The sequence below is a fragment of the Psittacula echo genome, assembly GCF_963264785.1.
Source record: "Psittacula echo genome assembly, chromosome: 2".
Lineage (NCBI taxonomy): Eukaryota > Metazoa > Chordata > Aves > Psittaciformes > Psittacidae > Psittacula > Psittacula echo.
Window position 1 is genome coordinate 1190366 of NC_137737.1, and position 26456 is coordinate 1216821.

General features: G+C 55.5%; 2 protein-coding genes and 1 long non-coding RNA gene across 5 annotated transcripts; 2 read left to right on the top strand and 1 right to left on the bottom strand.

Annotated features, from left to right (window-relative positions):
* Positions 1 to 1529: 1529 nt before the first annotated feature.
* LOC308217852 (uncharacterized protein) lies at positions 1530 to 8823 on the top strand (the record flags this gene model as incomplete). The annotated part of the gene is made up of 7 exons (XM_080611232.1): positions 1530 to 1649; positions 1755 to 1929; positions 2665 to 2734; positions 2834 to 2951; positions 5572 to 5665; positions 5774 to 5905; positions 8797 to 8823. The coding sequence occupies 6 exons, from the start codon at positions 1530 to 1532 to the stop codon at positions 5791 to 5793; spliced, it is 597 nt and encodes a 198-aa protein (XP_080467358.1). The 3' UTR covers positions 5794 to 5905; positions 8797 to 8823.
* On the bottom strand, positions 6365 to 8987 carry LOC308217853 (G-protein coupled receptor 35-like; the record flags this gene model as incomplete). Its single annotated transcript, XM_080611233.1, is given in 2 exon segments — positions 6365 to 8510; positions 8513 to 8987. Coding segments are annotated over 2 exon segments (978 nt in total), but the record flags the coding sequence as incomplete, so codon positions are not given.
* A 6-nt stretch (positions 8988 to 8993) lies between these two features.
* LOC308217119 lies at positions 8994 to 17942 on the top strand. 3 transcript variants are annotated; one of them, XR_013956178.1, is made up of 6 exons: positions 8994 to 10033; positions 10137 to 10329; positions 10421 to 10495; positions 11314 to 11463; positions 12183 to 13638; positions 14001 to 17942. It is a non-coding gene; the product is annotated as an uncharacterized lncRNA (long non-coding RNA). The 3 variants fall into 3 exon arrangements; XR_013956179.1 differs by having other exon boundaries at positions 8994 to 9853; XR_013956177.1 differs by having other exon boundaries at positions 8994 to 10329.
* The last annotated feature ends 8514 nt before the right edge of the window (positions 17943 to 26456 follow it).

Consider the following 26456-nt stretch of genomic DNA (forward strand, 5'->3'; position numbering starts at 1 on the left):
TGATTCTATGATTTCTAAACTGGTTGGGGCTATTTCTAAGCCCTTTTGCCCAATTTGAACTCTTTTTAAGCCATTTTGGCCATTTCCCAACTATTTTTGTCCAGTTCTTACCAATTTCTTGCCGTTTCTAACCCATTTTTGCTCTTTCCTGTCTTGTTTTAACCCATTTTTGCCCATTTCTAACCCATTGTAAGTCTTTTTTGGCTATTTCTAAACTGGTTGGGGCCATTTCTATTCCATTCTTGCACATTTCTTACCTGTTTTAAACCTCATTTGGCTATTTCTAACCCATTTTTCCCCGTTTCTAACCCATTGCAAGTCTTTTTTGGCTATTTCTGAACAGTTTATGGCTATTTGTAGCCTGTTTTAAGCTTTTCTTAGCTATTTCTAAACTGGTTTGTGCTATTTTTAAGCCTTTTTTGCCCAATTTGAACTCTTTTTAAGCCATTTTGGCCATTTCTCAACCATTTTTGTCCAGGTCTGTACCAATTTCTTGCCATCTCTAACCCATTTTCCCCTTTTCCTACCTTGTTTTAACCCATTTTTTCCCATTTCTAACCCATTGTAAGTCTTTTTTGGCTATTTCTAAAACCGGTTTGGCCATTTCTATTCCATTTTTGCACATCTCTTGCCTGTTTTAAACCTTATTTGGCTATCTCTAAGCCGTTTTTGCTTATTTCTAACCCATTTTTCCCCATTTCTAACCCATTTTAAGTCTTTTTTGGCTGTTTCTGTACAGCTTTGGGCTATTTCTAGCCTGTTTTAAGCTTTTCTTAGCTATTTCCAAACTGGTTTGTGCTATTTGTGACCCTTTTTTGCTCAATTGTAACCCATTTAAATCTTGTTTTTCTATTTCGAAATAATTTGTGGCCATTTTTCTCATATTTTTGCCCATTTGTTACCGGTTTCAAGCTGCCTTTGGCTGCTTCTAACCTCTCTTTGCCCATTTCTAACCAATTTTCAACTTTTTTTTGCCGTTTTTAAGCTGTTTTTCCGTTCCCAGCCCTTTTGAAGCCATCGGCTGAGGTGTTTGTCAATCACTCGTAGCGTGCCCCCTCTCCCTTCCCGATTGGCAATAGCTTTCTGCAGGGGCCTTTGGCTGCGGTCCCTGTCAGTCACTCGTAGCGCGGCCCCTCTGCCGCTGTGTTTGCCGTGTGTCCCCTGCTGTCGCCATTGGCCGAGGCGCCTGTCAATCACTCGTAGCCCGGCCCTGCCGCCGCTCTGATTGGTTCAACGCCGCAAGCGCAGCCGCCTTTCTGCCCCGCGTGCCGTACCGGATATTGGCCACGTGATGGCAGCGCCGATCGTTTGCCGGCGCCGTATTTGTGCTTCCGCGCCTGCCGTGCCGCGTTTTGAACGCACGGTAGCACCGGAAAGCGGCCGCCAGCCGCTCTCCCCCAATCCCCACCGCTCCTGCCCCATCCCCACCCACTGCAATGCTTTATTTCCGACAGAGAATGGGAGCAGCGGGCGGTGCCCGGGGCCATAGCGCGGCCCCCCCCCCCCCATCAGTACCGAGATTTCCACCCATGACGACAGCGGCGAGCGGCACCCGGAGCCGTTGCACCCCGCCGACCCCCACTGCCTGCAGTACGACGCCGGGGGGCGCCGGGCGCCGCTCGCTGCTGCCGTCCTGTGTCCAGAGTTGGGTACTGCAGCGCGGGCTCCGCGCATGAGCCGTGGTGCTGCCTTGGTCCCCGCCGCTGCCCCCGGAAGTGGCCGGTGTCACGTGGTGGCCGGTGGCTCCCGGTGAGCAATGGCCGCCGCGGCGCCGGGTTGGGGGGCGGGCGCGCGGGGTGGTCGTGGCCGCAGCCCGGTGTTCGCGCGCCGGCTCCGGTCCCTCCGCGCGCCGTTTCGGTGTCGCCTGCGCAGCGGCCGGGAGCAGCATGGCGGCGGGCAGGGTCCGGGTCCCGGCAGCGGCGGCAGCCGGTGAGATCCGAGCCCAGCGGGGGTCCGGGGTTATCGGGGAGGCGAGCGAGCCCGGCCGCGCGTCCCTTGGGGGGGCGCTGAGGGGCGTCTCCCGCGCGCTGGCCGCCCGGCGCGGGAAGCTTCCCAGCGCCCGGTGCTCGGTACTGGGGGGAGTAAAGCCCCGGGGGGGGGGTTGCCCGGAGGTCCTTAATTCACCCTGTGCCTGTATTGGTAGGGAAAGGGGTGCAGATGGAAATAGCCGTTTAGAAAGTAGCCGAGGAATTCCCTGTTCCTTTGCTCTGATCTAAACCTGCAGTTAGGTTGGAAATGAGCCTGTTCCCTGTAGCTTTAAGGGGCTAAAAGATTTCGTGGAGAGCGAACTTCTCTCTCCAGGAAATGAGTGAGGTCTGCGGCAGGGGCAGGGGCAGGGCTCCTTGCCCTCCTTTTGCTCTGCCAATAGACCTTGCTGTGTTGTGCCCTGGGGGACCCCACCCAGCTCATCACAGCCTTTGCTGAGACTGTCAGCGAGGATTTCAGTTGCTGCTGCTGCTCTCCTGGTTTCCCCCGCTTTGGACACCTGCCTTGCAAGTTCCTCTGGCAATGGTCTGGGGGTTTTTGTTTCAATTCCTTTCCAGTGCCTGATACCCCGCTGGGCAATGCCCATTGACCTTCCTTGGCCAAGAGGCTGTGCGCATTTCTTGGAGGGGAGCTGTTGGGGGGTTTAAAGCATCCTGAGGTCTTCTCTCTGCCTTGTAGACCACTGCTCCTGCTGGAGTCGGTGTGGGGACTGCCACCTGAATGGGCCCACAGTCCCGTTCACAGAGCGGTGAGTGCTGTGGTTTCCAGACAGTTCTGTGATTGTTAGAACAGGTTTTCAGTCTGACTCACAGTAATTCTCTCCTGTTCCATATTTCCGTTCCACCAGCAATGCTGAGAACACGTGGCACTGTGCCCCTGTACCTGCCGACGTTGTGACTGCTCTGTGGTTGCAGTACCCTGAACTGCCGTCTTGGGCAAGCGCATTTGCCCTTCCCACTTTCCAGGTTGTCTTAAAGCAGCTTCAGAAGTGTTTCTGCATTGTCTGTCTGTGCATTACAAACCAGCCTTTGAGATTAATGCCTTGTTATTAGAGCATACTCAGTATAGAGCTTGGTTTAAATGCTTCTCTTGCGTTTGCAGGGACTGATTGTTGCCTTTCTTAGGCTGCTTGTTGGTGGAAGCTTGGAAATTAGTGAGTGACTTAGTACGCCCAGCTCGTTGATCCCCAGCCACTGTCGTTTTCATGTCATGGTCCTTGTCAGTACTGTAGTTTTCAAAGTCACCCAGCTCCTGGGTCGTGATAGTTTCACCAGCGCAGAGAAAGCGCTTCACTTTGCGTCATCCTCAGATGTTGTCCACACGTTCCTATTGTCTGTAACAAGGCAATCCCTAGCAGTATTAAGCATGAGCAGGCAAAATCAAGCCTGACGGGAGCTCAACTCCTAACATCTCTTTGGTATGATGCTTCCCATCCGCAGCTTGGTGCTGCGGTCACCAGGCAAGAGCAGCTGTGTCTCCCGTGAGCCTGGGGAGGCTTCAAGGGAGGGACAAATCATGTTACCAGGCGCAAAAGAGCTGGTTGTGATCATGGGGTTCACCAGGATATGTCAGAGCAGCTCAACAGCAGCTACCGGTAGGCAAAGCTACGATGAAGCGTTACCTGCAGAGACCTTGCGCGTCTCCTGATGTGGCTCTTGGGTCTCTGTCTGGTTCCTGGACACCACTGGGTCAGGATCCTCACGCTTCTCTTTTCTCCACCTCGGCTCCTTATGGCTCCTTTCTTCCATCCAGTTGCAGGTTTTGTCACCTCCGCCTTGGACCAGTGATGCTCCCTTGGTGTTTTCCCCTGCCCCAGCAGTTCTGAGCCTGTCTCAGCCCTGTGAGCGCTGTCACCGTGTGGCGCGGTGCAGGTGACGTGTGCTGTTTTCTCACGTCCTTGCTGGCAGCTCTCCATCAGGGTAGTGTGGGGGCACTACTGGGAACCAGCACCCGTGCGAAGAGCAGGGGCTCTGTTTGGTGGTCTTTGCCCCCTGACCCTATTTTGTCTGGCTTATTTAAAAGCCTTGTTGCTGGTGTGAGATTTCATGTGCCGATTCCTTTAAACTTCTGGACTTTTTGGGTTCTTCGTCCTTACTGAAAGCTGTGACAAAGCAATAGGGTGGTTCTCAGGGCATAGCTGGACAAGTTTGCTGGTTTTAACAGTGGCAGTACTAGGTGATCTCACTTCTTTGCTTGTAATTTGTAGGTAGCTTTTCATGTCTAAGGGAAGAATTTGCTGAGACCTGTTTGATCTTTGTACTTCTTGATCTCTAAGACTTGACTGTGTTTTGTAGAGTCATGTTCCCTTCCCTCGTAAGCTCTGCCTGATGTCCTGCTTGAGGTTGTTTCTCAGTCGGAGAAAGGCCTTCTCGTGAGGTTTTCCTGTGCTCCTGGTACGGTTTGCTGATAGACAGGTTGGATGGGCTTCCTGCCTCCTTTTTCTGTCGGGGAAGATCTTGGCCTTGTCTGCCTTGCAGGGCTCTCTGTACTATAGCCCTCTCCATGCTCCCACAGCATCAACACCGTGAAATAACGCCTCATGGCAGCCCCTGCCTTTCCTGCTTAGAAGGGCCAAAACTGCTGAATCTGATGGCTGCTCACATAGAAGCAAGACTCTGGATTGCTTTCCTCGCATGTTAGTTTTGCATCTTATTTGTGTCCCCCCTGCTCCCCACAGCCTAAGATTTACTGCAGCCTCAATTTTCTCATTTAAAGTTTAAGCCGCTGCCAGCATCTTTTCCTTTCGAGGGACAGAAAGGTCGGGAGAATGCAGTGGTCCAGCCCTGCTTGTTGGAGCTCTGATGGACTGTGGCTGCTGCTCCCTCCTGTTGTGAGCGAGGCTAGTGTGCAGGGAAATCAGAAAGATGTGTGGATCGGAGCGTCGCTGTCCTCATGGTTTGCTATTGCAGTGCTGTGTGATGGCTGCTGGTTTGTTGTGGGCCAGGTTCCGTGGTTTGTTGTGGCAAAGGTGCTGTTCCATTTACTGAATGAATGTTTATTTATAGCTATAATCCTGTGAAATAGCTTTATTCCCACTCGCTAAAAATGCTTCCCTTTTTTTTTTCCTAGCAGTCAGTGCAAACCACAAAAACCATTCCTTCGTGATGACTGGGGTTGTGAAGTCAGGAAATTTCTATTTTACAAGGAGAAAAAGAAACACTTAATGTTTTTAATGTAGAACACGAGCAGTGGGAGGCCTCAGTTTGCTTCCTGCAAGAGACAAACGCTCACTCCATACAGCTCTGTATGCAGCAAGCTTGGCTACGTGTAGGAATGCCAACTACAAATGTTCTAGCACGTTTGCAGCGGTTTGGGCATCGCCAGGGAGTAAACGGGCGGCTGTGTGGTGCTTAGCTGCTGGCTGGGCTGAAACCATGGAAGCTGTTTAGTTTATTTGATAGAGTGCCTTGTCTGTGATCCTTCCTGGATTGGAAAAGTCTGCGCTTGGGGAAGAAGAAATTGCTCTGAAATGCTGTGGCTATAAACCAGTAGCAAATGGTATCTCAACAGCAGTTTTTATTTGCCATCCTACGAGGCCTGTCGAGGAGGCCACAGTCACAAACGCGTTGCTGTTTTGTATTTCAGAGGAGACAACTTCATTGGAGCTCCCTGGGGATTGGACAAGGTGCCCCATGTCAACAGGCAGAAACGGTGAACAGTGACAGGGGTTGCAGAAGAAGTAAGTAGTTTGCTTTCTGGGTTAACAGTAGGAGAACAGGTTGATATGGCTCAACCTTCATCTCTCTTCAAAGTAGCGAACGTTTTCATGATGATCTGTTTGGAACAGGCATTCGTTGTAACCGGTGAGATGCAGAAGCCCAGAAGGGGATCCTACAGGAAAGAGCGTTTCTGAAGGCCGTGTGCGCTATTTCTGAAAGCAGAAGACGTCTTCCTTGCTGAACACCTCTTGCCTGCACACGTAAGTGATGCCTGTCACGAGCATTGACAGCACACCGTAACGGAGAATGGGCTAACGGGGACCCTAAGCCCCTTGCTCTCCAAGGATAGTTAATAGCAGTGTATTTGCTGACAGCTACAAGGGTGACAGCACTCACGCACCTCCTTAAGCAATGGATGGTTTTTAAGTTCAGGCACAATTTGTGTCTGGTTTCTTTTGCTCTCTTTGAAAAGAGACTTTAAAAGACAGGAGGAGGAGCGAGCAGCGTGTGCTGTGATGAAGTTGGTCACGTGCGCTGTGCTTGCAGTGAAAGACCATTAATGTCAGAGCATTAAATAACGCGTCAAAGCAAACTGGGACGTAAATGATCAACTGAACGACCCGAAGGGTTTCATCCGTTTTTCTGCGGAGCTTCCCTCGTGCTGGGTCCTGTGCCGAGGTGTTGACACAAAGCAGTTAGATCTGCTGTTGGGATGAGGGGTGTTTTCTGTGATGGGGATGATTGTTTCATATGTTGTTTGGCTGGTGCCTAGACAGTGGTTTTGGCGTGTGGCCTGCAGACACTAGAAGGTGACAGGACACTTTTAGGGAGCCGTTTGTAAGGTGTCACCAAGAAAGTTAGTTGTCTGTAGGTTTAAAGGAGCAGAATATGGATTTGCATTCCCTGGAAGAATATTTTAGGTATTTACAAGTCGGAAGACACTCAGAGTCAGGGACCGTGGAGCCAAAGGAGATACAGCTATCGCATGCATTTCAACAACTCTGTAATGTTTCCCGTGCTGACTGGATGGGGCACTTCCTTCTAGTGCCCCAGGATTTCCATTTGTGGCTTAACTGTTTTGAGCTGCTCTGTTGTCACTTCCCTGTGGGGCTGGAGGATACCCGGTGCGTAGTCAGCAAGCGCAGGTATTACGGAGGAGATTTGCAGTTGGAAAGCCAGCCATTGACGTTGGTGCGTGGTCCGGGATCCAGGGAGGAAGATCAGATCTTGACAGATTTATACCTGATAGGCACAAGGAAAAAGTTCTCTTCTGGGGTCTAGAATGCTTTGCGGGGCTCTGTTTTTCCATGCAGTAACGGCTTTATTTATACCCACAATGATTTTAGTCTCACAAACCGCCAGGGTGTTGGCACAAGCTGATAGGAGTGTTAAAGGGCAGGAATGGGGCAATAGTCTCAGGCCAGTGTCTTTCCTCCATGCACAGCAATAGCTGTGTCCTGGTAATAGCTGCAAGCTTTGAAATTATATTGATTGATTGATTGATGGCTTGGCTTCGCGAGCGAAGGTTTGGGAAGGCATTTACCCACACATGCTACAAGGAGGATGACTAAGGGCACTGTGGGATAGGCAAATCAAAGGGTGCTTAGGCCTTCAGGATGTTTCCAAACAGGACTGTCATCTCCTGGGACAGTCAGGAAACTGCCAGTGTATGGTTTGGTGTGAGCAGCACAGATGTATTCGGTTTGGCGTTGTAGTACATGGGTTTTTTCTTGGTTTTAAGTGACCATCTATATAGCAGTACCTGAAGTGGATTTGTGTATTGCTGTATGGGTGCTCAGTTTCCTTTGTTTAGTTGCATGTTATGTACAAATAAGTGCATGGTGGAGACAGTGGCCTTAGCATCTACTCTCAATCCAACATGGCTCTCCCTCTTGAAGCTGTGATCCAGTGATCTAAGACCATAGTCAAAGCTGGAGTCAAGTCACTGGGGACAGAAGGACAAAATTCACGTTAATACCAGGCCTTTTGGAGAGGGTTGCCCCTTTTTAGCAGGTACGCCTGTACCTACGATGATTGCAAGTACTGGAGAAGGTCCCATTTCCTTTGGCTCAAACTTCAGCAGCAGTGGTGGCTCTTAACACCTACACTGAGCAACACCTTGTTTGTGTCGTGACTTGATCTGCTGGCTGGGATGGTGGGCTAGAGGAGCTTTGAAGGTCCTTTCCAACCCAAACTATTCTATGACTCTGTGATCTCTCCAGAGAGAAAGAGCAACAGTTATCCCAATAACACTGAGGATGTGTCTTATCCTGATGTTGCAGAGATGTTTTTTTTTTTTGGGGGGGAAGGGTTTGCTGTTTTTCATCCCTCTTGCCTCCCTGCTTCCACCCCGTGCTTTCCATTAGCAAGTGTGTGTCTGCAAGAGGTGGATTTGATCTGCTTTTTCACTGCTGGTTTTGGGCGGTAGAAGGGCTTCATGGAACTGCTTGGTCACAAAGTAGTAGCAGACACTATCCAGGCAGCAGATAGATGTGGCACCACAGCTTGTCATGGAGGAGATGTTCTTCATAACGTGGAGCGTGAAACAGGTAGCTTCAACGCTCTCCATTACGAACCTGGCAAGTAACCCAAAGAAGGCTGGCAGAAAACATACTAGAAATACAATCAGATTTGCACAAATAATGTGAGCAGCTTTCTGGATTGATGTCTCCTCTGGTGAATTGGTGTTCAGGCATCTTTTGAGGCTCCCGATCGCTTCTGTGGAGCAAAAAGTCAAGGTTGCTAACGGAAGAATAAAAATGAAGCACATGGAGAGCAGGCTCAGAGCAGCAGGCACGGCGGTACCCTTCTGGAAGCAGAGGGTGGATTGGCTCTGCCAGATCTGTGCAATGGCACGGATTATCTCAGAAACCCACAGAGAAGGGCTGCCTTTGGTGGAGACCTGAAGGCCCTGGCTTTCAAGTGGTGTTTTATGGCAATGTATCGGTCAATGGAGATAAATGTAATTACGTAGATACTCACTAACATGGTGATGAAATACGTTGTCTCTGTAAACTGGCCGAGTTCATCTCGGGCTGACTTATTCCAGAGCAAATAAGCCATGAAAGGCAAGGTGCAGATGACAAAGCAGTCTGCAAAGACTAAGGTGATTACATACACCCTTGTTTCTGTCCACTTCTTTATCTTGCAGAAGAACACCCAGAGGGCAAGGGCATTACATGGAGCTCCAAAAAAGAAAATGATGTTACACAGAGCAAGTTCAAAGAGACGGACATGGTGGTAAAGCTCCAGACTTGTGATACTGCAGTTGCTGGACACATTCCTTGTCCTGTTGTGCAGAAGTTGTGTGGTGTTAGGAGACCTGAAATAGGAAAAGACATGGTAAGACTTTCCTCCGACCTCCTGATAGATGCATATGCCATAGAAAACAAGGTATTTAAGTAACTACTTACTTTGCCCATCACAAATGTGAATTTGAGTCTCCGAAGCTGGCCTTCTCAGTCAGCCTCTAACTGGGATGCAGCCTGTGTCAAGCTTTGTTTATATTTACTCAGTTTAGGTGTAAATATCTCCAAGTACACTTGCAATAGGACACGGCAGACAGTCTTGATTAAATAGTGGCATCTTGAATGGAGGGGTGGAATAGCAGTGAGAAGAACCCCTATAGACAGTGAGGGCATCCCGTGACAATGGGATTCCTTAAGCCAGGCTGTGCAAATGAGGTAAGATTACCCTTAGCTTGGTTATGAGCTCGGCAGGGATTGCAGCAACCTAACCTAAAGCCCAGCGCAACCCAGGAGCAAAAGCTCTTCTACCAGGTCTGCTGGCTTGGGAGACAAGAGGAGTGGTGTGAAGGCCTGGAGGGGCATAGCAGATCTCACTTGGTGGCCATGCTCGTGCTCTGCTCTGAGTAGGTTTCTGAGCCTTTGGGCTGCCTTGCGAACCTGGAGCTCCTGCTCAGAGCTGAGGAAGAGAGATGCATCTGAGTTCCTGCATCCCAAAGGCATGCTTGAAACCCTAAGTGAGTGAGTGAGGCATGTAGCTGTCCACTCCTTGTGAGGGCAGTGGGGGGTGCAAGCATTAACGTGATTTTAAGCCCATGCATTCCAGGAGAGAGTTCGATTCTGTGGATGTAAAGCAGACAGACGCACCTGAAAGAGGGACCACCAGTGCAAAACAAGGAACTTGCCATTAAGGGCTGCATGAGATGGCTCCTGCTCAGGGCAGGCATTCTGCCACCCTGCGAGGTCCGTCAGATGTATGTAGTAGCTACTGAGCCTGCGTCACACTGGCTGCAGGCTGTTCTGCAAGGAATTGGTTATGTGAAGAGTGTGAGTTCACGGGCTGATAAAAACCAGCTTTTCTCGGACCCCATCCTGCGCACAGTGGCTGTGTGTGGCCTGCAGAAGGAACAGTTCTCTGAACTGGTGATTCTGTGTATACGTCACTGAATTTCTGCTTGCATCTAAATGCACTTTGGAAGGAATTTAACCTTTGAATCTGAAGTCTGTTTTTTTGCCATTCCTACAGGAGACTGATGGTGACACCCTACAGCTTTCCGAGATTTAGGAAGGAGCACCATGACTGAACAGGCCTGGTTAAGCAGTTATTTGCCTCTGCAAGCAACTGAAACCTCCTTGTGGTCAGCTGGTGAGAGCACTTGCTGCAAAATCAGACTTCACTGACCGATAAAGACCCAAATAACTCAGTTGCTGGGGGCTATGTAAGTGTCTTAGGCACTGACAGGCACTAACGTGACTCCTGCAGAGAGCTCACTTCAGTTCTTGTGTGCTCAGCTCTGGGTTTCCCAACAGAGGCTTGCTGCTCGCTGCCTGCACCCTGGAAGGAAGCCGTTGGCTGTCACCTGAGGAAAACCTCTCTGAACTACAGTAAGTAGCAGTAGGGAAATAGCTTACATCAAAGGCTGAAGCTGCCACATTGTTATGCTCATTAGGTGCGTCAGGCAGATGTCTTTGCTGGCGTGGCCGATGCCCAGATTGCTTTCGTCAGCCTTGGTCTGCAATGCCAGCGGCAGCCTCTGTGCTCAAGTACAAGGCAGGCAAACCGGGCTGGTGGTGCTCTGCTGCATGAAAGGGCTGTGGCTGGCACCACCCTTGGGGCTGGAGATGTGGCCCAAATGCAGTTCCCAGCATCGGGGCTCAGAAGCGCTCCAGGCAGATCAGAGACTGGTGGGAGGAGGGAGGAAATGAGCAGGGAGTTTTAAAGCAGGCCATGTAGCACAGATGGGGTATGGCTGAGCACAAAATGTCTTTACAGAGGTGCAGTTTGATAAGCTAGCATATCCTGCGGCTGCTGGAAATGCTTTAGGGTGGGGTAGATAAAGTGGCTGCAGCATCAGAGGAGCTAGGCAGCAACGTGCAGCTGTGAGAAAAGGATGGAGATGGCTGTAAAACAGCATCTTGCTGCTGCTGGAGGCCCAGGAGCAGTCTGGGGCTCAGTGGACAAGGTCAGCAGCACTGTGGCGTACGTCCTGCTTTCCCCCCGTCATAGACTGGGGAGACCTGGGCAGTAGCCGTCCCCCTCCGTGGAAGGCCAGGGTGGGTTTGTTTCCTCCAGCAGCTCACCAGGTATCAGGCTTCTTGCAGATCCTTAAGAGAGCCTGGAGGAAGAGAAGCAAGGCAGAGGCTGAAGGCACCGTGGGTGCCACAGTAGCACCGTGGTGGCAAACATCCAGTGGTTTTCCCAGCAGGATGCCATGAAAAAGCGGATGCACCAGACCCCTTACATGTAAAATCCTCTTCCTTCCTTGTGTGGGGAGCTCAGAAGTGAGCAGGTACCGGAGGGGTGAAGGGTGACTGTGGCGGATGAAACGATTAAGGACAGCACAGGAGCTGTGGTGAGTGAGGGAAGGGACCTGAACTGAGCAGAGGGAGAAGAAGAAGGAAACGGGGTGGGAAGCATGGTAAGGGCATGGCATTTTCTGCATCAGCTGCCTTCAGACCTGCCACATCTGTGGCAACAGCCCTGGTTTTCCCTCTCGAAGGGATGGGTAGCTGTCAGCAAAGATGTAATACGTGTGCTGCACAGAGATGAGACGAGACTTGGGCAGGGCAGTACTTCCCAGGGCTGTTAATGTAACCATGGGCACCGCTGGCCAGGGCCTCGGCAGCGAGCTGACCTGGGAGGGAAGCACAGCCAGGAGTGAGCAGACACACTGCCTCTGGGGCAGGAGAGCTGTAGGTGAGGGGCACAGCACTTAGGTGAGAGGCTTTTCCTCTCTGTTTCCAAACAGCACGAAGAAATCTGGAAAGTGCCTGCTCTGACCTTGCTGCTGTTGTTCACAGCTCTCAAATACAGTGACCTAAGGCACAGCACTTTGTTCTTTTCTTTTCTTGAAACTTGTGTTCTTTCGGGCTCATCTGTCACTGCAGCCCTTGAAAGCAGTAATGTCATCACCCTAACCACGGAACTGCTTCAAAAGACCCTGGGAGTGAATGCAAGGGTTCATTCGGTCGAAAAAGGGAAGTTTTTTGAGTCACTTGTTTCCCATGTTAGAATGGATTTAGCTTCTGGTTCGCAGCTCCTGTTAGGAAATAATGTGCTGTGATCTTCCAGGTAAAGTGCTCAGAGAATACCCTGGAGTAAGGACAGAAACTGAAAGAGATGATGACCTGCCGCATGGATGTCTGCCTCGCAGGGACTGTGCTGCCACGCAGAAGCCAGGTACCTGATGCTCCTCTGCCTCCCTGCAGCCCCAGCAGGACCCTGAGCAGCAGTGCACAGAGAGCAAGAGAGAGTGAACCCCAAGTGGTATTAGCCGTAGGTTTAGGTCCACAGAATGAGCAGCGGGTGTCAGCAGAGGCAGGACATGTGGGGGCTGTGCAGCCGTGCATCCTGGCCAGGAGGAGCAGGGCCAGCCTGTGGGGCTGCAGGATGGGCACAGGCTACATGTACAGGGCTGGTGCCCAGCACCAACAGCTCGCTGGTACTTAAGGGTTTCTCTGGCACCTCCTCCTCCTGTGTAGGAGATTTTATCCCCGTTTGGTCTTCAGTGTCGATCTGCTGGCTAAATAAATGGTGGCAGAACTTTCCACTGAGGTCTAGCATCTCATCCCTCAGCACTTCCTAAACCGGTGTGTTTGGTGGCTAGCAGTGGTGCTCAGCAGCTGTGCTGAAACCTCAGCTAAGCAAGCTGGAAGATGTGATACCTGGGATTAGACCATCCCGTGCAGGGCCCTCCCGCTGACTGCTGGATTGAGTTGTGCTTGCAGAGCTCTGGGCAGGGAGGTGGGCGCCCCAAGCACCTTGGCACAGAGTGTAGCCTCTCTCTAGGCTGAAGAAAGTCTCCCCAACCCTGCTGAGACGGAGGCTGCTGGACCGAAGTGGCCTCTTAAGATGGGTTGGGTGCCCGGGGCAGGGATGGAGCTGGAGATGGCCACAATGGGGCCAGTGGCAGGGCTGCAGCCTGCGCTCCCGTTTGAGCAGAGGCTTCAGGCTGGCAAGTGAACCGAGGCCTTGGTATCTCACACGGGTGGCAGGAGGCCTCGCTTCTTGTACCCTGCATTGACAGAAATAGAGGGGATAAGAGAGAGCTCTAGGCCCTGAAGGGCTCAGGGGTGGGCTATATAATCGGTGTTGATGATCAGCGTGCAACACAGCTGGTGGGGAATTGTCTCACCGCCTGTTCACTCCTAGTACCTGTCCAGCTGAAACACTTGATTGCAGTGATGCTACTGGCAGTTGACTGCTCATAAAACAGGAGGATGGGTGTTCTCCTGGCTTTGTGAGCTGTGATTGGAGAGAAGCTGCTGGCTGGAGCTCAGTGGTGAGAGCATGCAGGCAGTGGTGTGGTGAGTGAAAGAGAGCAGGATGCAGACAGGTCCCAGGTGTCCCTGTCCCAGGAGGCACCCAGTGGCATCGGGCAGAGGAAGTGCTGCAGCCCAGCTGGCCAGGAAGGCCGTGCGGAGGAGAGGACCCGAGTGGGACCAACCAGCCCCTTCCTTGTCCAACGAGTGGTCCGTCTGTCAGAGCCGTGCCTCTCCAGTCTAGCTGTCGTGTGGGACAGCGTGAGGTACCATACTTGTGGGACAAGTGCGGGCGGGTGACATCCGTTGCTCTTTCCTTACCCAGCCATGCTCTAACCGTTGTTACGGGTGTAATCAGTGAGTAAGGTGGGACTGCATCCAGTGTCTCTGCACCACACGCTGATAAGCCCCTCAGATGCCGTCTGGCAGTTGTGAGGTGCTGCGGTGGAGGAGGGCAGGGAAGCGTGTTTATGTGGAACACTGCAGTAGCTGTTTGGGTCCAGCACGGAAGAGGGATGGGAGGGTCACTGTAGGCGTTTAAGGCCAGAAGAGACGCGTGAGGAGAGCCCCAGAGAAAAGCTGTGGGAGCTGTTTGCCTGTGGTAGGTGCGACTGTGTTTCCCAAACAGAGGCTGATGCTGTGAGGGACTTCTGACTGACAGCCCAAGGCCATCATCCTGCCTTGTTCACCGAGTGGCTGAGGTTGGAAGGGACTTCTTGATGTTTACTCCCACCCCTTGCTCAGACTCTGGTGCCTCGTGCCCTCTGGTTTTGAACATCTCCAAGGAGATCTCTACAAGTCCTTTGGGCAGCCTGTTCCAGTGATCACCTTGCGGGTAAACATTTTCTCTTAATGTTTAAATGGACTTTCCTGTCCTGTGTTTCGTTTCGTGCCCGTTGCCTCTGTCTGCGGTTTTGGTTGTGGTGTGAAACAGGGGGAACAGCTACACGGGATGCTACAAAATTTCATGAGACAGCCTGGGTGACCTTTGAAGGTGCCACCTTTTCCATGGCAGCGAGATAAAAACACTCTTAACCTTGGTTTGGGTTTTTGCCTTCCCACCGCTCAACCATGAACGTCTCTTTCCTGCATTACCCATTTGAAATGTCCCTTTGCTGTGCAATCCTTTGGGTGTCTTCAGCTTTCTTAAAATTCCAAAATCAAAGCTTCTTACCAATTTATGTTCGTTACGCACAAGGAGGAGGAACGTAAAGGTGACGTAAGGATAGATAGGTTTGTGAAACAAGCCGTTTCTTACGGGGACAGCTGCCGCAGTACCCTGCTTGTATGATGCCATATAGGAGGGTGTCTGTTTTGAACGAGTTTTACGCACGACCTGCACACCGATCGGGCGTGCTTTTTAGGCTGCACACCAGCCTGTCAGCCTCATCGGTGTGGTTGCTGCGGACTCACGTCAGAGGTTTCCTGAGCTGAAGAAAACCCCACTTTTTGTTCTTCGGTAAATATAAACCCTTTTGTTTCAGAGCAGCGTGCGCTCGTGTGGACATCGTGTGTGCCAGCACAGACCCTTTCAAGAGCTCCAGAAGATTTTTTTAACCTCTTTCTTTCAGCTGCAAGACCAAAAGGAAAAGAAAGGTTTCTGCTAATGGGAAGCACCAGCGGAGAGTGGAGGTATGTCTGGTGATGGTAGCACGTGCTCCTCTGACCTTGCCAAGAGAGGAAATCCATCTGCCCTCTGCTTTCACCAATTGGTCTGTAATTTGCCTGTAGTTGTCCTCCCCATTTCTGCATTTTGTAGAATCATGGAATGGTTCATGTTGGAAGGGACCTTGAAGCTCATCCAGTTCCAACCCCTGCCACGGGCGGGCAGGGACACCTCACGCTAGAGCAGGTTGCTCCAAGCCCCTGTGTCCACCTTGAACACTGCCAGGGATGGGGCAGCCACAGCTTGTCTGGGCACCCTGTGCCAGCGCCTCAGCACCCTCACAGGGAAGAGCTTCTGCCTGAGAGCTCATCTCAGTCTCCCCTCTGGCAGGTTAAAGCCATTCCCCCTTGGCCTGTCCCTTCAGGCCCTTGTCCAAAGCCCCTTTCCAGGTTTCCTGCAGCCCCTTTAGGCACTGGAGCTGCTCTCAGGTCTCCCCTTCAGGAGCCTTCTCTTCTCCAGGCTGCCCCAGCCCAGCTCTCTCAGCCTGGCTCCAGAGCAGAGCTGCTCCAGCCCTCGCAGCATGGCCATGGTTTCCTCTGGCTCACTTGAGCAGCTCCACATCCCTCTTGAGTTGGGGCCCAAGATCTGGATGCAGGACTTTGTTTCCTCTTACATTGCCATAAATGCAGAGTGACACTTTAACAGCTGGACAGATCTAGATCCTCATATAGAAGTACCTGGGGCCAGTAAATGAGAGCAAAACCACCTCCTCTGCTTGAACGAGGAAGAAATGATTTTGTTCAACTTGTTTACTTGCTTAATTCAAGAAGTTTTTTCCCTTCCAGTCAATTACATTCATGTAATGGAAAACATTGTCACAGGAATTCTCAGCTTGATTTGCTTTCCTGATTTGAGATCGTTGCATTGCTTTTTGCCTGAAGAGCAATTGATTGGCTTGCAGGCTGTTTTGCAGCAGCTCTTTGGGGAATGACCACTATGTTTCTAACCGTCCTGTTGGATGTTGTAACAATGCAGGTCCCCGGTTTCCTCTTGACATTTGGGTACTACCAGCAGAGTTTACCGCTCTTGGTATTGTCTTTGTTGAATTAGTACCCGTGCAGTCTTCCCAAGCCCCTGGGAGTGCACCGCAGTGCTCGCAGCGTGTTGTCCTTGTTTATGATGGCTTCTGTCTAGGTGATGTACACAGATGGACAAAGCTTTGCCATCCTGATCTGCTTGTGTGGGCAGAGACTCGGGGGGCAGTTTCAGAGCTAAGAGTTGATTTTCCTGAGAGGGATCCCAGCTCTGCAGCAGAGGAGCTGCACTGCTGAGGAGCAGGCAAGGGCTGGAGGGAGGGAGGACCAGGAAGTGCAGGTCAGCCCCGGTATTTTTCTGTAGTGAGGGTGGTAAAGCACTGACACAGGTTGCCCCGAGAGGTGGTGGATGCACCGTCCCTGGAGACTTTCAGGGCCAGGCTGGATGTGGTTCTGAGCACCCCGATCTAGTCGAGGATGTCCCTGCTCATTGCAGGGGAGGTTGGACTGGATGACCTTTAAAGGTTCCTTCCAACCAAAACCGTTCTGTGATCCTAGGATTAGAACCCCAGTGACTGCAGGCGTTTCCCTACAGCTGCTGAGGGTCTCTTTAAACCCCCAAAGCCACAATTATCCTTCTTCCTTATGGAAGGGCTTCTCGTCCTCACGCTCTTTGGTGTGTCTGGTGGGATTGTGCCCTTGCTGAAGCTTGTCTTTGGTACCTTGAGCTGAAGTGCTTTGCTGACATGAGGTTAAAGTCATCTGGGGGAACATACTTTAATGCAGCCAGGGAGGGGAAACTGGCTAATTGGAAATGCTGAGGTCTGCTCAGCATGTGGTTCACATTCACTGTTTGCTACCCCAAGTACCAGTACCGATGCGAGCAACACCCAGCTCTGGGGAAATTCACTTTTCTTTCAACCGATCGGAACTGGTCACTTCTCAGCATAGCAAGTGTCACCTCTTGAAAGCAAAGCTCCTCTGGTGCCGCCGATGGAGCCCTGAGCCCAGCAGGAGGCCCGAGGCTGCTTTTCCATTTACCTATAAGAGCAATGACACTTGAACCACAGCAGGACGAGCCACAGCTTCCATGGGCGTAAGCCCAAATGTTTCTACCTTTCCTAGCCTGCCAGGCATGCAGCATTAGTGCGGGTTTCTAGTTCACTGAAGGGTATTATCTGCTCAACATTGTTCAGTGACAAGACTTCCACTGTACCGTAGCTGCTGGGGGGCTTACAGACCAGAACACACAGAGCCTGTGCCACAGATTGGCTTTCCCGGCAGCCCCGGGCACCTCTCGCAGGGACAGAGATGCGTGTTTAGCCCCCGATTTCAAGAAGATACCATAACAGAGCGGTGCCTGCAGGCAGACAGCACATTTCCAAGGGACCCCTCTCTACTGCTGCGTTTGCCGCACCCTGGTGATCCCAGAGCCCTGCGCGTGATGCCTGCTGCCCAGCACGCAGTGTGCCGATGAACCCAGCCGTACAGGGGCAAGGTCCTCGGGTGCTGCCCTGAAGCGTGGCAAAGTGGCATGGGAGGAAGAGGTAAGGCCGCTGGGGATGGGAATGGCAAACTCCTGTAATTGCTACTTAGTGCACCCCCAGCAAGCGCTTTGGGGATTTGCCTCTGCCTTCCGTGCACACAGCAGCACCCCCTCCTGTTGGGTGGCTCCTGCCAAAGCTTATCGCGTTCATGGCATTAGTGTCCCTGCACAGCGAGCATTGACGGGTGGCTCTAACAGATCACTGCTCAGCTGCTTGCCTCAGAGAAAGGATTCCCTTGGTGCAGCTGCCTCTCACAGCTTGCTGACTGCTGCAAAGGTTTGAAGCTCCGTGACAGACAAGACCATATATATTTAAAGATTCCTGCTTTTAATGCAATTAAATAGTTGTCCTGAGAAAATAAAGATGTTATCAGGCCAGGAGCACATTCTTGTTTTGTCTTCTCTTAACATTCTCTTCTGGTCCCTTCCCTTCCCGTCTTTCTCTCTTCCCTTCCTGTCTCTTGTACTCCTTTCTATTCTCCTATGTTCTCTTAGTCTCTTCCATTTTCTTACAGTCTCTTCCCTTCCGGTTCTGTTTTCTTAGATTCTTTCATATTCTCTTAGTCTTTTCTAATCTCTGTTCTCTTATACTCCCTTCTCCTCTGTCCTTTTGCATTTTCTTCTATTCCATTCTCCCGTACTCTCTTCTGGTGTCCTCTATTCTCTTAGTCTCTTCTAGTCTCTTCCCTTCTGTTCTCTATTCTCTTCTCTTAGATGACCTCTTTTCTTTTGAATTCTCTTCTCTTACATTCTCTTCCCTTATCTTACATTCTCTTACATTCTCATATATTCCTTTCTCTTACATTCTTTTCCCTTCTCTTATGCTCTCCTAGAGTCTCTTCCCCCTTTTATTTTCCTTTTTCGTAGTCTCTTCCCTTCTCCTACATTTTCTTATTTTTCACTTCTTCCTGTCTCTTTTCTGTATTTGCTTCCATATTCTTCTCTTAGATTCCCTTCTCTTCTATTTCCTTATATACTTTTATAGTCTCTTCCATTTCCTTTTCTTAGATTCTCTTGATTTCCCTTTTCCTGTATGCTCTTCAGGTTTTTCTCTTGGCTTCTTTTAGGTTCTCTTCTGTACTCTTCTAATCTTAGATTCTCTTCTATTCAATGCTGTTCTCTCCCCCTATATTCTCTTCCTGGATGCTCTTCAGTTCTCTAATCTTAGATTCTCCTCTATTCAATGCTGTTCTCTCCCCCTATATTCTCTTCCTGGATGCTCTTCAGTTCTCTAATCTTAGATTCTCTTCCGTTCCCTGATCTTCTCTTCCCCAGATGCTCTTCTCCAATAATCTTTTAGATTCTCTTCCCTTGTATTCTCTTCCCCATGTTCAGTTGTATTCTTACCTTCTCTCCCATGAGATTGTCTTAGAACCTCTGCTCTTGTATTCACTCGCATTCAGAGGGAAGGAGGGGAGGGGAAGGAGAGGAAGAAGGAAGGAGGGAGGGGAAGAAGGGAGGAGGGAGGGGAAGAAGCGAAGCAAGGAAGGAGGGGAAAAAAGGAAGGAAGGAGCAAAGGAGCTATTTATGGCCATTTCTATCCCATTTTCCCCATTTCTTGCCAGTTTTATGCCATTTTTGGCTATTTCTAACCCATTTTAAACCTCTTTTTTCCAATTTCTAAACCAGTTTTGGCGATTTCTGACCCAATTTTGACCTAGCCCATTTTATGCCATTTTTTGCAACTTCTAACCAGTTGTTGCCCATTTCTTACCCATTTTAAGCCTGTTTTGGCTCTTTCTAAAACATTTATCACCATTTCAAACCAATTTGTTGCCACTTCAGACCCATTTTCGGCCATTTCTAACCCGTTTTGAGCCATTTTTGGCCACTTCTACCCCTGTTTTGCCCGTTTCCAACTCATTTTAAGGCATTTTGGTTATTTTTAACCATTTTTTCCCATTTCTGTGCCAGTTGAAGCCTTTTTTGGCTACTTCTAAGCCATTTTTGCCCACTTCTTACCTGTTTTAAGCCATTTCTATTCCGTTTTTGACCATTTGTAATGTGTTTTAAACCATTTTTTTTTCCCCTTTTTTAACCCGTTTTTGCCCATTTCTTATGTATTTTTAGGTATGGGACGCCTAAAAAAATAGTAACTGAAAGAGATTAAAAAGCAAAGACAGCTGAAAAAAACATGAATGAAAAAGTGAATGAATAAAAATGTGTAAAGAGAATAAAAAGCAAAAGGGAAGAACGCGCTTATAAATTCCGACAAAACAAATACAAAGTGATAAAAGTGAACAAGCCTGAACGAATCTCCAGTAAAAGTTCCCTTAGCAACTTAGCCCCCGCCCCAGTAGTGCAGTCTTCAAGTCCCCAGGCAGCAGTTGGTGTCCCCGCAGGCTGTAAACTGGGCTGGGAGCGGCCGTTGCTCTCAGCCCGTTGCCTCTTCGGTACCGAAAAGTGAGCGTGTGCTGCCACCATGTGTCCAACATCGGTACTGCACGTAAAGCGGGAGGGGCACAGAGTGACGCCGGGCAGCGCTCGCTGCTGCCACCATGTGTCCGAACATCGGTACTGCAAGTAATGCAGGAGGGGCACGGAGTGACGCCGGGCAGCGCTCGCTGCTGCCACCATGTGTCCGAATATCGGTACTGCACGTAAAGCGGGAGGGGCACAGAGTGAAGCCAGGCAGCGCTCGCTGCTGCCACCATGTCTCCGAACATCGGTACTGCACGTAATGCGGGAGGGGAACGGAGTGACGCCGGGCAGCGATCGCTGCTGCCACCATGTGTCCGAAACCCGGAACTGCAGGGGGTGGGGATGGGAGGGGCCTCGGTCTAGCTCCGGGAGCGGATCGGTGCTGCCATCATGCGTCCAAACCATGGTACTGCCTATTGTACAGACGGGGGGGGGAGCAAAGGATTGCCTCAGTGCTACGGTAGCTGCTGCCATCATATGGCGAAAACACTGCACTGCAGGCGGAGGAGCGGCAGTGTGGCACCGGAAACAGCTTTCAGGCACCCGCTGCTCCCCATTGGCTGAGGCGGCTGTCAGTCACTGCAAGCCCCGCCCCCGACTTCCGGTCCGCCGTGGCCCCGCCCCGCTCGCTCCCCATTGGCTGAGGCGGCTGTCAGTCACGCCTAGACCCGCCCCCGACTTCCGGTCCGCCGTGGCCCCGCCCCGCTCGCTCCCCATTGGCTGAGGCGGCTGTCAGTCACGCCTAGCCCCGCCCCCGGCTTCCGGTCCGCCGTGGCCCCGCCCCGCTCGCTCCCCATTGGCTGAGGCGGCTGTCAGTCACGCCTAGCCCCGCCCCCGGCTTCCGGTCCGCCGCGGCCCCGCCCCGCTCGCTCCCCATTGGCTGAGGCGGCTGTCAGTCACTGCAAGCCCCGCCCCCGGCTTCCGGTCCGCCGCGGCCCCGCCCCGCTCGCTCCCCATTGGCTGAGGCGGCTGTCAGTCACTGCAAGCCCCGCCCCCGGCTTCCGGTCCGCCGTGGCCCCGCCCCGCTCGCTCCCCATTGGCTGAGGCGGCTGTCAGTCACTCCAAGTCCCGCCCCCGGCTTCCGGTCCGCCGTGGCCCCGCCCCACTCGCTCCCCATTGGCTGAGGCGGCTGTCAGTCACTCCAAGTCCCGCCCCCGGCTTCCGGTCCGCCGTGGCCCCGCCCCGCTCGCTCCCCATTGGCTGAGGCGGCTGTCAGTCACGCCTAGACCCGCCCCCGACTTCCGGTCCGCCGTGGCCCCGCCCCGCTCGCTCCCCATTGGCTGAGGCGGCTGTCAGTCACGCCTAGCCCCGCCCCCGGCTTCCGGTCCGCCGTGGCCCCGCCCCGCTCGCTCCCCATTGGCTGAGGCGGCTGTCAGTCACTGCAAGCCCCGCCCCCGACTTCCGGTCCGCCGTGGCCCCGCCCCGCTCGCTCCCCATTGGCTGAGGCGGCTGTCAGTCACGCCTAGCCCCGCCCTCGACTTCCGGTCCGCCGTGGCCCCGCCCCGCTCGCTCCCCATTGGCTGAGGCGGCTGTCAGTCACTGCAAGCCCCGCCCCCGACTTCCGGTCCGCCGTGGCCCCGCCCCGCTCGCTCCCCATTGGCTGAGGCGGCTGTCAGTCACGCCTAGCCCCGCCCCCGACTTCCGGTCCGCCGTGGCCCCGCCCCGCTCGCTCCCCATTGGCTGAGGCGGCTGTCAGTCACGCCTAGCCCCGCCCCCGGCTTCCGGTCCGCCGTGGCCCCGCCCCGCTCGCTCCCCATTGGCTGAGGCGGCTGTCAGTCACGCCTAGCCCCGCCCCCGGCTTCCGGTCCGCCGTGGCCCCGCCCCGCTCGCTCCCCATTGGCTGAGGCGGCTGTCAGTCACGCCTAGCCCCGCCCCCGGCTTCCGGTCCGCCGTGGCCCCGCCCCGCTCGCTCCCCATTGGCTGAGGCGGCTGTCAGTCACTGCAAGCCCCGCCCCCGGCTTCCGGTCCGCCGTGGCCCCGCCCCGCTCGCTCCCCATTGGCTGAGGCGGCTGTCAGTCACTGCAAGCCCCGCCCCCGACTTCCGGTCCGCCGTGGCCCCGCCCCGCTCGCTCCCCATTGGCTGAGGCGGCTGTCAGTCACGCCTAGCCCCGCCCTGGGCTTCCGGTCCGCCGTGGCCCCGCCCCGCTCGCTCCCCATTGGCTGAGGCGGCTGTCAGTCACTGCAAGCCCCGCCCCCGACTTCCGGTCCGCCGTGGCCCCGCCCCGCTCGCTCCCCATTGGCTGAGGCGGCTGTCAGTCACGCCTAGCCCCGCCCCCGGCTTCCGGTCCGCCGTGGCCCCGCCCCGCTCGCTCCCCATTGGCTGAGGCGGCTGTCAGTCACTGCAAGCCCCGCCCCCGACTTTCGGTCCGCCGTGGCCCCGCCCCGCTCGCTCCCCATTGGCTGACGCGGCTGTCAGTCACTGCAAGCCCCGCCCCCGGCTTCCGGTCCGCCGCGGCCCCGCCCCGCTCGCTCCCCATTGGCTGAGGCGGCTGTCAGTCACGTCTAGCCCCGCCCCCGACTTCCGGTCCGCCGTGGCCCCGCCCCGCTCGCTCCCCATTGGCTGAGGCGGCTGTCAGTCACGCCTAGCCCCGCCCCCGGCTTCCGGTCCGCCGCGGCCCCGCCCCGCTCGCTCCCCATTGGCTGAGGCGGCTGTCAGTCACTGCAAGCCCCGCCCCCGACTTCCGGTCCGCCGCGGCCCCGCCCCGCTCGCTCCCCATTGGCTGAGGCGGCTGTCAGTCACTGCAAGCCCCGCCCCCGACTTCCGGTCCGCCGTGGCCCCGCCCCGCTCGCTCCCCATTGGCTGAGGCGGCTGTCAGTCACTCCAAGTCCCGCCCCCGGCTTCCGGTCCGCCGTGGCCCCGCCCCGCTCGCTCCCCATTGGCTGAGGCGGCTGTCAGTCACTCCAAGTCCCGCCCCCGGCTTCCGGTCCGCCGTGGCCCCGCCCCGCTCGCTCCCCATTGGCTGAGGCGGCTGTCAGTCACTGCAAGCCCCGCCCCCGACTTCCGGTCCGCCGTGGCCCCGCCCCGCTCGCTCCCCATTGGCTGAGGCGGCTGTCAGTCACGCCTAGCCCCGCCCCCGGCTTCCGGTCCGCCGCGGCCCCGCCCCGCTCGCTCCCCATTGGCTGAGGCGGCTGTCAGTCACTGCAAGCCCCGCCCCCGACTTCCGGTCCGCCGTGGCCCCGCCCCGCTCGCTCCCCATTGGCTGAGGCGGCTGTCAGTCACTCCAAGTCCCGCCCCCGGCTTCCGGTCCGCCGTGGCCCCGCCCCGCTCGCTCCCCATTGGCTGAGGCGGCTGTCAGTCACTGCAAGCCCCGCCCCCGACTTCCGGTCCGCCGTGGCCCCGCCCCGCTCGCTCCCCATTGGCTGAGGCGGCTGTCAGTCACTCCAAGTCCCGCCCCCGGCTTCCGGTCCGCCGTGGCCCCGCCCCGCTCGCTCCCCATTGGCTGAGGCGGCTGTCAGTCACTCCAAGTCCCGCCCCCGGCTTCCGGTCCGCCGTGGCCCCGCCCCGCTCGCTCCCCATTGGCTGAGGCGGCTGTCAGTCACTGCAAGCCCCGCCCCCGACTTCCGGTCCGCCGTGGCCCCGCCCCGCTCGCTCCCCATTGGCTGAGGCGGCTGTCAGTCACGCCTAGCCCCGCCCCCGGCTTCCGGTCCGCCGTGGCCCCGCCCCGCTCGCTCCCCATTGGCTGAGGCGGCTGTCAGTCACTGCAAGCCCCGCCCCCGACTTCCGGTCCGCCGTGGCCCCGCCCCGCTCGCTCCCCATTGGCTGAGGCGGCTGTCAGTCACGCCTAGCCCCGCCCCCGGCTTCCGGTCCGCCGTGGCCCCGCCCCGCTCGCTCCCCATTGGCTGAGGCGGCTGTCAGTCACTGCAAGCCCCGCCCCCGACTTCCGGTCCGCCGTGGCCCCGCCCCGCTCGCTCCCCATTGGCTGAGGCGGCTGTCAGTCACGCCTAGCCACGCCCCCGGCTTCCGGTCCGCCGTGGCCCCGCCCCGCTCGCTCCCCATTGGCTGAGGCGGCTGTCAGTCACGCCTAGCCCCGCCCCCGACTTCCGGTCCGCCGTGGCCCCGCCCCGCTCGCTCCCCATTGGCTGAGGCGGCTGTCAGTCACTGCAAGCCCCGCCCCCGGCTTCCGGTCCGCCGTGGCCCCGCCCCGCTCGCTCCCCATTGGCTGAGGCGGCTGTCAGTCACGCCTAGACCCGCCCCCGGCTTCCGGTCCGCCGTGGCCCCGCCCCGCTCGCTCCCCATTGGCTGAGGCGGCTGTCAGTCACTGCAAGCCCCGCCCCCGACTTCCGGTCCGCCGTGGCCCCGCCCCGCTCGCTCCCCATTGGCTGAGGCGGCTGTCAGTCACGCCTAGCCCCGCCCCCGACTTCCGGTCCGCCGTGGCCCCGCCCCGCTCGCTCCCCATTGGCTGAGGCGGCTGTCAGTCACTGCAAGCCCCGCCCCCGACTTCCGGTCCGCCGTGGCCCCGCCCCGCTCGCTCCCCATTGGCTGAGGCGGCTGTCAGTCACTGCAAGCCCCGCCCCCGACTTCCGGTCCGCCGTGGCCCCGCCCCGCTCGCTCCCCATTGGCTGAGGCGGCTGTCAGTCACGCCTAGACCCGCCCCCGACTTCCGGTCCGCCGTAGCCCCGCCCCACTCGCTCCCCATTGGCTGAGGCGGCTGTCAGTCACTGCAAGCCCCGCCCCCGACTTCCGGTCCGCCGTGGCCCCGCCCCGCTCGCTCCCCATTGGCTGAGGCGGCTGTCAGTCACTGCAAGCCCCGCCCCCGACTTCCGGTCCGCCGTGGCCCCGCCCCGCTCGCTCCCCATTGGCTGAGGCGGCTGTCAGTCACTGCAAGCCCCGCCCCCGACTTCCGGTCCGCCGTGGCCCCGCCCCGCTCGCTCCCCATTGGCTGAGGCGGCTGTCAGTCACTGCAAGCCCCGCCCCCGACTTCCGGTCCGCCGTGGCCCCGCCCCGCTCGCTCCCCATTGGCTGAGGCGGCTGTCAGTCACGCCTAGCCCCGCCCCCGACTTCCGGTCCGCCGTGGCCCCGCCCCGCTCGCTCCCCATTGGCTGTTGAGCCTGTCAGTCACGCCTAGCCCCGCCCCCGACTTCCGGTCCGCCGTGGCCCCGCCCCGCTCGCTCCCCATTGGCTGTTGAGCCTGTCAATCACTTCTAGCCCGGCCCTCCCTCCGCTCTGATTGGTTCGGCGCCACACGGGCAGCTGCATTTCTGCACCTCCTGCAGTACCGAATATTCGCCGCAAGACGGCATCAGCGCTCGTCTCCCGCCGCCATACTTCTGTTTCCCTGCTTCCCGTGCCGCGTTTTTGGCACTCGGTAGCACCGGAAAGCAGCTCCCAGCCGCTTTCCCCCATCCCCACCCACTGCAGTGCTGCATTTTCGACAGAGAATGGGAGCTGCGGGCGGTGCCCGGGGCCATAGCGCGGCGCCCCCCTCCCATCAGCTCCGTGATTCCGACCCATGATGGCAGCAGCGAGCGGCGCCCGGAGCCGCTTCCCTCTCCCGTTCCCCACCACCTGCAGTATCGACGTTTGGACACATGGTGGCAGCACACGCTTAATTCTTCGGGGCTGCCCAGGCAACGGGCTTCGAAACTGCTGCTCCCCGCCCATTTTCCATCCTCCGGGAAGCGCTCGCCGGAGCAGTTTTTGTGGTTTTGGAAACCCAACAGCGTTTCTCTCGCAGGCATCACCTACACACACAGAGCTCCTGCGCTCGCTTTGCCACCTAAAGCTCCGTCCGCGCACGGCTTCTCGAGTGCCTGCTCTCGGGCATCCTGGAGCGGGGATGTGCTCCTGGAGAAAGCACGCTGGGGTTTGCTCTATTCAAGAACCCTTTTCTCTCTCGGACCCCCTCTGGGCTACAGACACCAGCCCAAAAGCCAAGCGCTGCCCCTGGGCTTTGAGGGAGGGGCTGTGGGTGCTGCCTGGGGTATAAAGGCACAGGGCTGTAGAGAGGAGCTCTTTCAGCTCTTGGGCTTCAGCTGGGTGAGCTCGCTGGGGTTTGTTTTGTCTTTTGTCGCTTTGGAGGCTTGTGGTGCTTTGTGCTGGTGTGTTTTAATGTTTGCTGCAATGGAATCAGCTGTGTGAAGAGCTCCGGGACGTGCCCAGGTTTCCCAGTGTGTGCATGAACAAGTGTTTCTGTAAGGCTTTCTTTTCGGAGGTGTTTTATTTCTAGGAGATGTTCAGGTCTTTTAAGGTCGCTTCTTGGTGCGTTCTGTTGTTTTTGGTATTGGGTTCTGGATATTTCCTTTACTGGAAGAGGAGCTTTGAGGCTGCTTTTTACCACTTGTGTTCTATTTTGTCCCCCGACCCCCCTTCCCGTTTAGTCCCCCGACCCCCCTTCCCGTTTAGTCCCCCGACCCCCCTTGCCGTTTAGTCCCCCGACCCCCCTTGCCGTTTAGTCCCCCGACCCCCCTTCCCGTTTAGTCCCCCGACCCCCCTTCCCGTTTAGTCCCCCGACCCCCCTTCCCGTTTAGTCCCCCGAC